The sequence below is a fragment of the Erinaceus europaeus genome, chromosome 12 (genome assembly GCF_950295315.1).
Source record: "Erinaceus europaeus chromosome 12, mEriEur2.1, whole genome shotgun sequence".
Taxonomy (NCBI): domain Eukaryota; kingdom Metazoa; phylum Chordata; class Mammalia; order Eulipotyphla; family Erinaceidae; genus Erinaceus; species Erinaceus europaeus.
The window spans coordinates 45032440-45045502 of NC_080173.1; the positions used below are offsets into that span (position 1 = coordinate 45032440).

Below are 13063 nucleotides of genomic sequence, written 5' to 3' on the forward strand. Positions count from 1 at the left end.
GGGAAATAAATAAAATATTTTTTTTAAAAAGTGGTTTCAGTCCTTGGTCCATCGGCTCTCACCCTGCAGCTTCAAGAACCTGAGGGAATTGCTGCACTTGAACAGCAGGGGCATTGCCTTTGAAGAACAGTCTCTGGATTGGGGGCCCACCCTATGGCAGGCCCCAGTCAGTTCTTGTTGCAGCCTGCTGATCATGGACATTGCTTTATTTATTTATTTATTTTTTATTTCCTGCAGAGTCAGGGCCTTGCACATGTGTGACTTTACTGCTTCAGACCACTTTTTCTTTCAGACTCACACGCACACACTGGACCACAGCTCTTGTAGAACTAGGAATTCCAATTTTTTAGTTTTTTTTTTTTTAATATTTAATGAGTTAAATGTCAAGATACAGAGAGAGAAGCCTGCTTACGTCTGGCTTATGGCAGTGCCGAGGATTAAATTTGGGATCTCAGAGTCTCAGGCATGAACATCTTTTTTATTATTATTATTATTTCTTTATTGGGGAATTAATGTTTTATATTCAACAGTAAGTACAATAGTTTGTACATGCATAACATTCCCCAGTTTCCCATATAACAATACAACCCTCACTAGGTCCTCTATCATCCTTCATGGACCTGTATTCTCACCACCCACCCACCCCAGAGTCTTTTACTTTGGTGAGGCATGAAAATCTTTTGCATTATACTGTCTCCCCATTCCTTACTAACCTCAGTGTCCCTTCCACATCATTAAGGAGCATGGACTCCATAGGGAGGCCCGCCACATTTGTCCTGTGGCGTTGTTTCTCCTCTGTATGCTGCCATGCCTGGGTTGCAGACCTCCACTACAAGCATGGGATGAACTGTGAACAAAATATAGATACACTGCAGCTGTTGATGGACTGTACCCTCAGAGCTCAGCATTAGGGAGGGTGAAGGGGAGGCAAGTTGGATTTTGCCCTGGTTCCGTCTTCCTGATGCTTCTGCTTCTCCTCACTAGGACATTCACCATGGCAATGGCACCCAGCAGGCCTTCTACAATGATCCCTCTGTACTCTACATCTCCCTGCATCGCTATGACAATGGGAATTTCTTTCCAGGCTCGGGGGCACCTGAAGAGGTATAGCTCCTGCGTTCAAACTCAGGGCCCCTTGGGAGGTAGCAGAATGGACCTTGTAGGGAGCCACAGGGGTCAGTGGTGTAGCTGGTACCTGAGGAGTGTGGGCTCCTAGTGGGAGAATTATGCCAGCCAGTTGCCCCTCCTTGCAGAGCAGATGTCAGTGGAGGGCTGGAAGTGGGCTGAGGGAGGGGGCAGTGACGGGGATCTCTAGGCAGTGAGAATAACCCCTCCCCCACCCTGGTGCCAGGTTGGCGGAGGGCCGGGCGTGGGGTACAATGTGAACGTGGCATGGACGGGAGGTGTGGACCCCCCCATCGGAGACGTGGAGTACCTAACGGCCTTCAGGTGGGGACTGAGAAGGGTAGGGTGGGAGCCTCCCCTACTCCCCCCCCCCCCCCCCCCGGGCCATGCTGTGGGAGGGGCAGAAGGCACTCAGTTGGGTCTGGGTGGAAGGGCATATCTTGGGTGAAGGACACAGAGTGCAGCGAGACCTGGTCCCACCACCTGCCTGTGTCATCCTGGGCCATCCCTTTGCAGGACAGTGGTGATGCCCATTGCCCACGAGTTCTCACCTGATGTGGTCCTAGTCTCTGCCGGGTTTGATGCTGTTGAGGGACACCTTTCTCCGCTGGGTGGCTACTCTGTCACCGCCAGATGTGAGCCTGCTGGGGGCTGCTGCGTGTGTGGGGTGGGGGTGGGCTGTGGAGCAGTGGTGGATCGGGTAGACTGACAACCCCTCCCCCCACTCTCTTGAGCAGCCTTGACCAACTTGAGGATCAAGTTGGTGGTGGTGGGCTAGCAGACCTCCTGGGGTCACGGGATGGAATTTAGATTCCTTACATTGCAGTGCTCCTTATGAGCTGTGGCAGATTCCTTTTAGCCAGTCTGTTAGATCTTTAGTGGAACTTGTGGTCTGTTGACAGTGAATCTCACAAATTTGTTTCTGAGTTTAAATCTACCACTTTATTGTGTACTGTTCGACTTACCTCTTGCGTTCACTGTTCTCTCCTTTCTTACCTTGATATTTTTAAAAAATATTTATTTATTCCCTTTTGTTGCCCTTGTTGGCTTCTCTTGATCTTAACCATGCCATCCTCCTCCCTCTACCCATCCCCAAAGGTTTTGGCCACTTAACCAGGCAGCTGATGACGCTGGCAGGGGGCCGGGTGGTGCTGGCCCTGGAGGGAGGCCACGACCTGACCGCCATCTGTGATGCCTCTGAGGCTTGTGTCTCAGCTCTGCTCAGCGTGGAGGTAGGGGTTCAAGAGAGGCCTGGGAGAGGAGAAACAGCAGGTCAAGGGATGAGGGGTCAGCAAGAGAGGGCCCCTCCCCTTGGTCAGGCAGCAGTGAGGGCCCTGGGGAAGGTTTCTGTGGAAAGGGTTTCTGAGTAGAGGTTCTTCCACAAAGGCTAGGCTTATCCTTGTCATGAGCTGTCTAGAGCTAATTGGAGTGATTAGAGGGAGCAGACACCCCAACCTAAAGCCTTCTCTTCTATCCTCTGCAGCTGCAACCCTTGGATGAAGCAGTTTTGCAGCAGAAGCCGAATATCAATGCTGTAGCCACACTAGAGAAAGTCATCGAGATCCAGAGTGCGTGGATAGGCAAAGGGGCTCAGACCTCAGCTTACAGGGGTGGGGGAGTGTCAAAGCTGGAGGTAGACCCAACCATGGGGGCTCTGTCCTTCCTGACTCTACCCCTCGCTGCCCCTTCCACAGGCAAACACTGGAGCTGTGTGCAGAGGTTTGCTGCTGGTTTAGGTCGGTCCTTACGGGAGGCCCAGGCTGGTGAGACAGAGGAGGCCGAGACTGTGAGCGCCATGGCCTTGCTGTCGGTGGGAGCTGAGCAGGCCCAGGCTGCAGCAGCCCAGGAGCACAGCCCCAGGTAAGGGGCTCGAACCCCTCTGCCTTCACCTATGCTGCTGCACACTCCTTATGCTCACTGCTTCCCCTATGCTTGTCCCCACAGGCCAGCAGAAGAGCCCATGGAGCAGGAGCCTGCCCTGTGATGCCCTGGTCCCCATCCCTCTGGGCTTCATCATTGTGATTTTGTTTATTTTTTCTATTAAAAACAAAAAGTCACACATTCAATACCGTGTGCTGTGTGGGTCTCTCAGCCTCACCCTTTCTGCTCCTCTAAGCTGCCTCAGCCCTCCTCCCTGTGGCCCACTTCTCAGCTCTGCAAGTTTGCTCCCTGTGCAGGATGGGAAGAGTATTCTTTCCAGCCCCTTCCCTCCACTTCTCTGTCTTGTCTTCTCTTTACCCACACCCCAGAGCCTTGGCCAGCTCAAGGACATTGGGATCTGGATTATACCTTTTGGTTCTGGGGAATCCCTGAATGAGGAACAGTTAAGTTTGGTGCCTTGGCTTTAGCTGATGTGGAGGGAAATGCCTTAATCTTGCCCTCCTGCCTCCCCGAGAGGGTCCTTCTACGGCCTTAGATGTAGAGTGGAGGAGAGGTGAGCTGAAGTCTGTGGGTAGGGCCCATTTCCTTTTATCAGGGGCTGGAGAGGGTGACAGTGTGTAGGGAGGAACTAGAAGGATCCTCAGAACCAGGCCTGTGCCCTACCTTTCTCTGTTGGCATCCCTGTCCCTATGTTGGCAGAGTCTGGGGAGGGGAAGAAAGTGGTCCCTGCAGGGGGGGGCTCCAGGCTGGTGAGAGCCCCCCTGCTGTTCAGGACCAGATTTCCCCAGCCATCCAGCAAGCTGCAAGTAGATGGGGCAATGGCCCAGCTCCTGAGGCCTTCTGCTCTCAAGCTCTGAAGAATGGGGCTTCTCAAAGGGGAAGGGTCAGAACCCAGGACGAGATTGGGCACTGTCCCTGAGGCCCTAGCAGTATCTCTATTTCCAGGGCTCTGGCCCACAAGACCTCTAGAGAATGCTGTCCAGCCTGTAGGAAACCAAAGATGGGAAGCAGTTCCTAAGAGGCTGAGTCTTCCACCCTCCCAGCCTCCACACACTTTCTTTCCTCCCACCCCTGGGGCCCTACCAATCTGTTTACATATTTATTATCCTAATGGGGGCCTGAGCAGGGTGGAGGGAGCCAGGAGTGGGGCAGAAGTCCACCACTATTGGTTTATTGTGTGCTTGTGTCCTCTGTGTTAGCGTGTTCTAGATCCTCCAGGGGGATGGGGATGGGGCTAGGCCCAGTGTACCAGGCTTCCCCTTGCTGAGCCCTAGCTCTGGACCCCTTGTCTTCCCTTATCCCTGTGGCTGGTCTGGTTTCTCATGTAAACCCACTCCTTGCTATGTCTCCCTGGATATGAATTTCAGTAAAGTATTTTGTAACCCATTATATTGTGTGTCCTTGTGTAAATAAACTTGTTTCCAGCAGTGTTTTCTGGGGCCAGTGTCTCTCTTCTCTAGACTCCTAAATGGTGTAAAGGTTCTCATTACCTTTTCAGGCAAAAAAAAAAAAAGTTTCTCCAGCACTTTGACTAGCCAATTTAGGAAATAAGAAGTTAGGGCAGGGCCTCTGTTCTGATGGTGAAGGACAAGGTTACATAGAATGTGACTATAGCTTCTCATGGGACCTGTGTGGCTGAATGCTGATGGTGGGAAGAGGTTCCTAGCCTGAGGGTCTCACAGTCATCCCCTTGCCCTTGGCCTCTGCCTTGGCACAAATAGGGTTGCAGGTGGTGCAGAGCAGGTAGCCCTGCAAGGGTACCGTTTGTACACATGCAGGCAAGTTCAGGAGGGAAGTGGGCACAGGCAAAACGAAGAATTCAGAAGTGTTCAAGGACTTTATTGGGGCTGTCTGAGCCCCTCACAGTGTTGAAGAACCCATACTCTTTGAGGACTTTAGGAGGGAAGGCAGGAGGAAAACTGGTCTTTCTGAGAGTGGGAAGGTCCTTCTTTGGGGCTAAGAAGGAAAATTCAAGAGATTCAAGCAGGGCCTGTTGGGGGCAGCAAGGGACCAGAACATGGAGTGTTGGCTCTTGGGGAGGGAAACTGGCAGAAAGAGGCATCTAACATTAGGAAGAACGGATGGGTGGTGTTTCCTGGGCACTGAATATATGAACCACCCAGGGCACAAGGGCCAGGACCAGGCATGGCCAGAGGGTATACTTAAAGAAATTGAAGATGTAGAAAAGGCTGATCTGAGGGGGGTATCCAAGCCAGTCCAAGGGCAACAGCAGCCCCATAGCCAGCACAAAGCAGGCTATCTTCTGGCTCTTTCCCAAGTATGCCCGCCGTACCTTGGCATAGCAGGGAGAGTGCAAGGCAATGCCCAGACCCAGTGCGGCCCCTGCATCACGGCTCAGTGAGGCAAAGGGCCGAGTGTCCATGTGCACCCACTCGGGCCGTTCACACCACTTGAGGGCTAGGTTGATGGACCTGTGGGGAAAAGGAGTGTTTGTCAAGTGGGACATTCCCAGGGGGCTAGGCGGTAGCGCAGCAGGTTAAGCGCACATGGCGCCAAGCACAAGGATTGGCGTAAAGATCCTTGTTCAAGCCCTGGCTCCCCACCTGCAGGGGGTTCACTTCACAAGCAGTGAAGCAGGCCTGCAGGTATCTTATCTTTTTCTCTCCCCCTCTGTCTCCCGTCCTCTCTTGATTTCTCACTGTCCTATCCAACAACAACAGCAATAATAACAAGGGCAACAAAAGGGAAAAAGCCTCCAGGAGCAGGAGCAGTGGATTCATAGTACTGTTACTGTGCCTCAGCGATAACGCTGGAGGGAAAAAAAAGGCATTCCGACATTCCCCTGAAACCTGGAGAGCTAGTGGTCCTCAGTCCCTAGGGTGGGTGGGTGGAGGGCTACCCCAGGCAATGTGTCCTTTTTAAATTTTGTTCTCTATTACTGTATTTAGGTATTTAGGATAGAGACAGCCAGAAAAAAAGAGGAAGGGGGAGGGAGAGAAAGAGACAACTGTAGCATTGCTTCACCACTCGAAAAGCTTACCCCCTGCAGGTAAATGTGTCCCTTTTTTTATAGCTTTAAGGAATCAGACCCACGAGACTAGGTTATATAAGTCAGGCCCCAGCCTGTCCAAGCCCTAAAGCAGGACTTACCAGGAGAGATCCAGGCCCAGGGTTAAGAGGATCCAATAGATGAGGCTGGCACCCAGCAAGAGAGACAGTGAGGTCAGCCCATAGAAGCTTAGCTCCCGTTTCACAGGCACTCGGGGGGTCATCAGCCAGCCCAGGACAGCACCTAGGGGACAGGGTCCCCTTGAGCTACAGTGCAACTGGCAAAGTAGACTGAGATATAAGGCAGGTATTGGGGTTGGCTGTACAATGGAAAGATGGCACATAGGTCCTCCCATTGCCAATGGTGCCCTCCAGGCCCACTGTGTTGCTCCAGTTGCTCACCAGTTACTAGGCCAGCCAAAACCTGGTGAGGGAAGTGTGCTAAGAGAAAAATCCGGGATAGGCCAACTGCCAGTAGGAAGGTGCAATAAGCCAGACTAGGTATTGCCTTCACCCAGGTGCTAAAAGAAAGAGAAAGAATGAGAGTTCAGGGGAGTACTCAGATAGTTTCTCTCAGCATCCAAGCACTTTGTAATTGGCATGTATGTGCCAGGGTTCCCCAGAACCCCAGATCCCAGACTTCCCTCCTGCTGGGTCTTTTGGTTCCAGGGTACCATCACCCCTGCTCCCATAGGAGGGCAATGCCAGACTGTACCTGTGGGCCCGAGTGGCCACCTGAGAAGAGATGGCCGTCATTATGGGCCAGAGAGCTGCTCCAGTGATCATGCAATGTCCCGAAGGGCTGCCTGCCGGGGGATCCAGACACTGTGGTGAGAGGATGGGGGCAGGACCCAGATACCCCTGGAGATAACTTAGTACAGCAGCTTCTCTCTGGTTGAGAGAGCTTTTCCCTGGCACTGGTCCATAGCTCCCTCTGGTTTGAATGAAGCCTTCTTCACCTTTATCTGAGGCCACTGCCTTCAACTTCTGCCTTGATTTAGGTCTCTTGGCTGTACTTCTGATACATAGCCAAGAGCAGCCAGGGAAATAGCATAGAACTTGCATGCCTGAGGACCTGGGTTTCATTCCTGATAGTATATGAACCAGAGTAGTGCTCTGGCTCACTTCTCTCTCTTAAATGTAGAATAATCTTTTGTTGTTGTTGTTGTTGTTAATAGCAAGTGAGGTTGGGTGGAGGCACACCTTGTTGAGCACACATGTTGCCATGTACAAGGACCTGAGTTATAAAGTCTCCAGTCCCTACCTGCTGAGGAAGCTTCACCAATCAGTGTCTCTATAACTTACTCCCTCTCTCCCCTCCCCCTCATAATTTCTCTCCATCCTATTAAATAAAATAAAATTAGACAAAACAAACAAAAAGAAAAAAAAGGGGGGGGAAGCAAACAAAAAACAAGCTGGCACACCTCCCATAATCCATCTTGGTCTGATTGGTTCTCTGGGGCAGCCACTAAGAAATGGGGTCTCTGGTTGGGTCACTTTAGCTAAAAAAATTTTCTAAATCTCTCATCTGAACTCTTAACTACATCACCAAAGGGACGTTTGAGGCTTCTCACCTGGACCAGTTTCACAAGAAGAAGGGAACTGGTGAACTTGGGCTGGGGCTTGCCTGTAGTACCCCGACTCATGGACCCACCAAAAGGGCCTGTCTCCAAACAGAAGCCTAGAAAGGAACAGATATGAGAGAACATTCTGAGGGCTGGGTGGTGGAGCACCTGGTTGAGTGCACATGTTACGGTACTCAAGGACCCAGGTTCAAGCCCTGAGTCCCAACCTGTAGGGGAAAAACTGTGAGTAGTGAAGCAGTGCTACAAGTGTGTCTATTTCTCTACCAACTCCTAATTTCTGGCTGTCTCTATCCAACAAATAAAGATTAGAAAAAAAAAATAATAAAAAATATAACATTACACATACATAGGGAGGGGAACCTGGGCTAGGAGGTGTGCTGGAGCAGGTAGGGGACTCTAGATGAATAGGAAGAAAAAAAAATGCTGAGGAGGACGGGCTGGGGAGATGGAGAGGTAGAATAATGGTTATGAAAAGACTTTCATGCCAAGGTACTAAAGGTCCCAGGTTCAATCCCCAGCATCAGGGAAAAAAGGAAGAGAAGAGAATTAATAGGGGCTTTATTATATGAGGGGCATTAACAGTGCCTATTGAGAGGGACATATAGTCTGACTTTAGGGAAGGGGAAGTAAAAGGGCAATCAAGCAAGAAGGAAATGATCAGACAAACAGCTTTTCAGTTGACAATAGAGTTGAAGATCTTACCTGGAAGAGAGTAAAAGATAGGAACTCTGACTTTGTCTTTTTTTTTTAACTTTTTAACTTTATTCATTTTATTCCCTTTTGTTGCCCTTGTTGTTTTTTATTGTTGTAGTTATTCTTGTTGTTATTGATGTCATCGTTGTTAGATAGGACAGAGAGAAATGGAGAGAGGAGGGGAAGACAGAGAGGGGGAGAGAAAGACACCTGCAGACCTGCTTCACCGCCTGTGAAGCGACTCCCCTGCAGGTGGGGAGCCGGGGCTCCAACTGGGATCCTTGTGCAGGTCCTTGCGCTTTCTGCCACCTGCTGTGCTACCACCCGACTCCCCTTTGTCTCCCCCCACCCCCTGCCCAGTAAGTCACTCCATCCCAGCCCACTCTAGTGTCTCCTCTGAACTTCCTTCATTCCTGTAATTACAACAGGGGCTGAAGTAAGGAGCAGGTGCAGCTGTATGCCTAGTGGGGGGCATAGCTCTTTTCTGCACCCCAGAAAGAAAAGGTGGAACAAAGAGTTTATCCTCTGGAGCCAGACGGTGGCACACCTGGTTAAGCGTGCACATTACAGTGCACAAGGACCCAGGTTCAAGCCCCTAGCCTCCACCCGCAGGAGGGAAGCTTCATGAGCGGTGAAGCAGGGCTGCAGTTGTCTCCCTCCCTCTCTGTGTTCCCCTCCCCTCTCAATTTCTCTGTCTCTATCCAATAATAAATAAATAAATAAAAATATCCTAAAAAAGAGAGTTTAGGGGCTGGGTGGTGGCGCACCTGGTTAAGCGCATGTATTACAATGCACAAGGACCTGGGTTCAAGCCCCAGGTCCCCACCTGCAGGGGGAAAGCTTTACAAGTGGTGAAGCAGGGCTGCAGGTGTCACTCTGTCTCTCTCCCTCTCTATCACCCCCTTCCCTCTTGATTTCTGGATGTCTCTATCCAATAAAGATAATAAAAATTAAAATTAAAAAAAGGGCTTAGCCCCCAGGGCCCTACCCACTTGCCTGGAATTCTTTACTTTTTTTTTTTTAATATTTATTCCCTTTTGTTGCCCTTTTTTATTGCTGTAGTTGTTGTTGGATAGGATGGAGAGAAATGGAGGAGGGGAAGACAGGGGTGGGGTGGGGTGGGGTGGGGAACAGACACCTACAGACCTGCTTCACCACCTGTGAAGTGACTCCCCTGCAGATGGGGAGCCGGGGCTCGAACCGGGATCCTTACTCCGGTCCTTGTGCTCCACACAATTCCCACCAGCCAATCTCCATATCCCACCCCCTCCCCCGATAGCTTTCCCATTCTCTATCCCTCTGGGAGTAAGGACCCAGGGTCGTTGTGGGTTGCAGAAGGTGGAAGGTCTGGCTTCTGTAATTGCTTCCCCGCTGAACACGGGCGTTGACTGGTCAGTCCATACTCCCAGTCTGCCTCTCTCTTTCCCTAGTAGGGTGGGTCTCTAGGGAAGCGGAGCTCCAGGACACATTGGTGGGGTCCTCCCCCCCATTTTATTGGATAGGACAGAGAGAAGGGGAATTGGTAGGTGGCACACTGGGTGAAGTGCAAGGGCCCTGCAAGGACCCAGGTTAGAGCCCCGCCCCCCACCTTCAGGGGGTGGCTTCACAAGTGGTGAAACAGGTCTGCAGGTGTCTTTCTCTCCCCTTCTCTATCTTCTCCTCACCTCAGTTTCTCTCTGTCCTATCCAATAAAATGGAAAACAGTGGCCAACTGGAGCAGTGGATTTGGAGTGCAGGCACTGAGGCCCAGCGATAACCCTGGAGGAAAAAAAAAAAAAAGAGCAGGAGAGAAAAACACCTCTGCTTATGGAGTCACATCCCTGTAGTTAAGGAGCTGGGGGCTCCAGCTGCGATCCTGGGGGGGGGGGGGTTATCTTTGTGTTTCTTACTTTGTGTGCTGAACCAGGTGCGCCACCACCGACCCCTGAATTCTTGACTTTTATTGAAATTTAAGAACCTACTAGGAAATAAAGGAGAAAATTGGTGGTCTGGGAGGTTGCGCAGTGGATAAAGCATTGGACTCTCAAGCATGAGGTCCAGAGTTCAATCCCTGGCAGCACACATACCAGAGTAATGTCTGGTTGTTTCTCTCTCTCCTATCTTTCTTATTAACAAACAGAATCTTTTAAAAATGAATAAATACGGGGGTCGGGCGGTAGTGCAGCAGGTTAAGCGCAGGTGGTGTAAAGGATCCCGGTTCGAGCCCCTGGCTCCCCGCTTGCAGGAGGGGTCCCTTCACAAGCAGGTCTGCAGGTGTCTTTCTCTCCCCCTCTCTGTTTTCCCCTCCTCTCTCCATTTCTCTCTCTGTCCTATCCAACAATGAACGACATCAACAACAAAAATAATAACCACAACAAGGCTACAACAACAAGGGCAACAAAAGGGGGGAAATGGCCTCCAGGAGCAGTGGATTCATGGTGCAGGCACTGAGCCCCAGCAATAACCCTGCAGGCAAAAAAAAAAAAAAAAAAGAATAAACACTTTTAAAAAGAAGAAGAAAATCATTTTCTGAAAGGTAATGCTGTAGTTCAGTATTTTCTTTTTCTTTTTTATTTTCCCTTTTGTTGCCCTTGTTTTTTATTGTTGTAGTTATCATTGTCGTTATTGGTGTCGTCGTTGTTGGATAGGAAAGAGAGAAATGGAGAGAGAAGGGGGAGAGAAAGATAGACACCGCCTGTGAAGCGACTCCCCTGCAGGTGGGGAGCTGGGGGCTCAAATCGGGACCCTTACACTGGCCCTTGCGCTACCTGCACTTAACCTGTTGCGCCACCGCCCAACTCCCAAAATGTGAATACTGATCTAGTAGCTCTGATCTGAGCCACAGAATTCTGCATTTCTAACAAGTTTTCTAGTTCTCCCTAAGTTGCCAGTTATGACCATAACTTAACTTGCAAGCATTTTCTGTCCTTAGTAGCTAATGTGATGCCAGAATGAATAGATGAATAAAAAGAAAGTGATAGAGGGCCTGGCGGTAGCGCAGCAGGTTAAGCACACGTGAGTGAAGCCCAAGGACCTGCGGGGGGGGGGGGGGGTCGCCTCACAAGTGGTGAAGCAGGTCTGCAGGAATCTTTCTCTGTCCCTCTGTCTTCTCCCCTTCTCAATTTCTAATTTCTTTGATCTATCCAACAACAACAGCAATGGCAAGAATAGCAATAACAAGGGCAACAAAGGGGAGGAAAGGCCTCCAGGAGCAGTGGATTTGTAGTGCAAGCACTGAACCCCACCGATAACCCTGGAGGCAGAATATATATATATATATATATATATATATATATATATATATATATATACAGATTGTCATGCTTGAGGCTCCCAGATTCAATCCCTTGCACTACTGATCAGTGCTCTGGTTAAAAAAAAAAGAAAGAGAGAGAGAAAAAAAAAAGCAGGACGTTTTGCTACTTACGTCACCATAGACACCTGTTAAAATATCCCAGGATTCCAGCCCCTCGAAGGGGCTGAATTAGGAATGGGTATGGCTGAATTAGGAAGGGGCCAGGATAGGAATGGGTACTTGCTGTTTAAATATAACTTTTTGGTGATTTATTTCTGTGATCCCACTCATTTAAGGAAAACCAGTTTAGTGGGTAGCATGGTCTTCGAGTCCAAGATATACAACGATGCTCAAAGGGGGGGAGTTAGGCGCCCAGTAGGGATGGGGTAGATCTTAATGCCATAAGTTCAAGGTGAGGAGAAGAGGAGGAGCTCCAGGCCTTTGCGGTATCTCTGGAGCAAGATCAGAGCTTGACAGGACTCAGGGCCTGTGGAGTGGGGATGGAGGGGCTTCTGGATCTCACCACTTGAAGACGAGGTTGAGCCACTCGGTGATCAGGCAGATCCACAGCACCGCGATGCCCACACGGCGGGAGACATAGTAGGCCGCGGGGAAGTAGAACATAAAGAGGCTCTTGGGGTCGCCCAGAAAGGTCACCCAGAGCCACACCTTCTCCAACCAGGGCAGTTGGTTCTGCAGCGTCTCAGCCACGGCGATGCCGGTGACCAGGGCTGACTCCATGGCGACGCAAGGCCTTGCACGGGCAGGTTTGATCCAGGAGGAAACCTACAAACCAATGCTGTAAAGATTGCCCGCAGCCTTCCAAAGCCCACCCTGCCAGGTGCAGGCTCCGCCTCCCCGCCAGCACAACGCCCCGCCCCTTCCCCTGCCCCGGGCCGCCCTGGCTAAAGGAAGGCGGTTCTCAGGCTAGTACTGTTCTTTCCTGCGCTCTTTCCTGGCCTTCCTCTCTACTGGGCAGCGCTGGGGACAAATCTTTGCGAAAGCGTTTCCGTAGGTCCCCTCGTGGTTGGTGTTGCTGGCACGTGGGTATCAAGCTTAGAGGCCAGTGCCACTGTTACTCAACGCCTAGACCTGTTTTTCTCAAGCACAAGCTAAATCCTAAACTGTTGTTTGTCATTAAGGCAAAAGACATGCATAGTTAAGGGTCTGAGTTTTCAGACCATCAAATCATTTTTTTAAAAATATTCTATTTATTTATTAATGAGAAAGATAAAGGAGAGAGAAAAACAGACATCACTGGTATGTGTGCTGCTAGGGATTGAACTGGGGACCTCATGCTTGAGAGTCCAATGCTTTATCCACTTTGCCATCTCCTAGGCCACTCAATTCATTTTACTTTCAGGATTTTCTTTAATTTCTGCGAGAACGATCTCTGTAAACAGGGTACAAGAGAGTGATTATCTTTTCCTAATCCAACACATCAATGTCAGGTTGCCATGTTAGAAAGCTTTGTCTTGGGAGTCCAGCGGTAGCA

The 13063-nt window shown here is 50.3% G+C and overlaps 2 protein-coding genes across 11 annotated transcripts in view; one reads left to right on the top strand and one right to left on the bottom strand.

Moving 5' to 3' along the window:
* Positions 1-3191, top strand: part of HDAC5 (histone deacetylase 5) — a 55826-nt gene extending 52635 nt beyond the window's left edge. For all 7 annotated transcript variants that reach the window (XM_016191993.2, XM_060203401.1, XM_060203405.1 and 4 more), the window contains 7 exons: positions 985-1104; positions 1352-1449; positions 1642-1760; positions 2224-2357; positions 2609-2693; positions 2820-2985; positions 3070-3191. In XM_016191993.2, the coding sequence (XP_016047479.1) occupies positions 985-1104; positions 1352-1449; positions 1642-1760; positions 2224-2357; positions 2609-2693; positions 2820-2985; positions 3070-3109 (762 nt within the window). In that variant the 3' untranslated portion in view covers positions 3110-3191. The remainder of the gene's footprint in view (positions 1-984; positions 1105-1351; positions 1450-1641; positions 1761-2223; positions 2358-2608; positions 2694-2819; positions 2986-3069) is intronic.
* On the bottom strand, positions 213-12464 carry G6PC3 (glucose-6-phosphatase catalytic subunit 3). Of its 4 annotated transcripts, XM_016191994.2 has the most exons (7): positions 12092-12457; positions 7590-7696; positions 6731-6821; positions 6418-6536; positions 6118-6259; positions 5300-5438; positions 213-2376 (listed from the first exon to the last, which is right to left on the bottom strand). In XM_016191994.2, the coding sequence occupies exons 1-7, from the start codon at positions 12307-12309 to the stop codon at positions 2347-2349; spliced, it is 846 nt and encodes a 281-aa protein (XP_016047480.1). In that variant the 5' UTR covers positions 12310-12457; the 3' UTR covers positions 213-2346. The 4 variants fall into 4 exon arrangements, with proteins under 4 accessions (XP_016047480.1, XP_007531893.1, XP_060059390.1 ...); XM_007531831.3 differs by lacking the exon at positions 213-2376 and having other exon boundaries at positions 4825-5438; positions 12092-12454; XM_060203407.1 differs by lacking the exon at positions 213-2376 and having other exon boundaries at positions 4825-5438; positions 6731-6840; positions 12092-12229.
* Between the last annotated feature and the right edge of the window lie 599 nt (positions 12465-13063).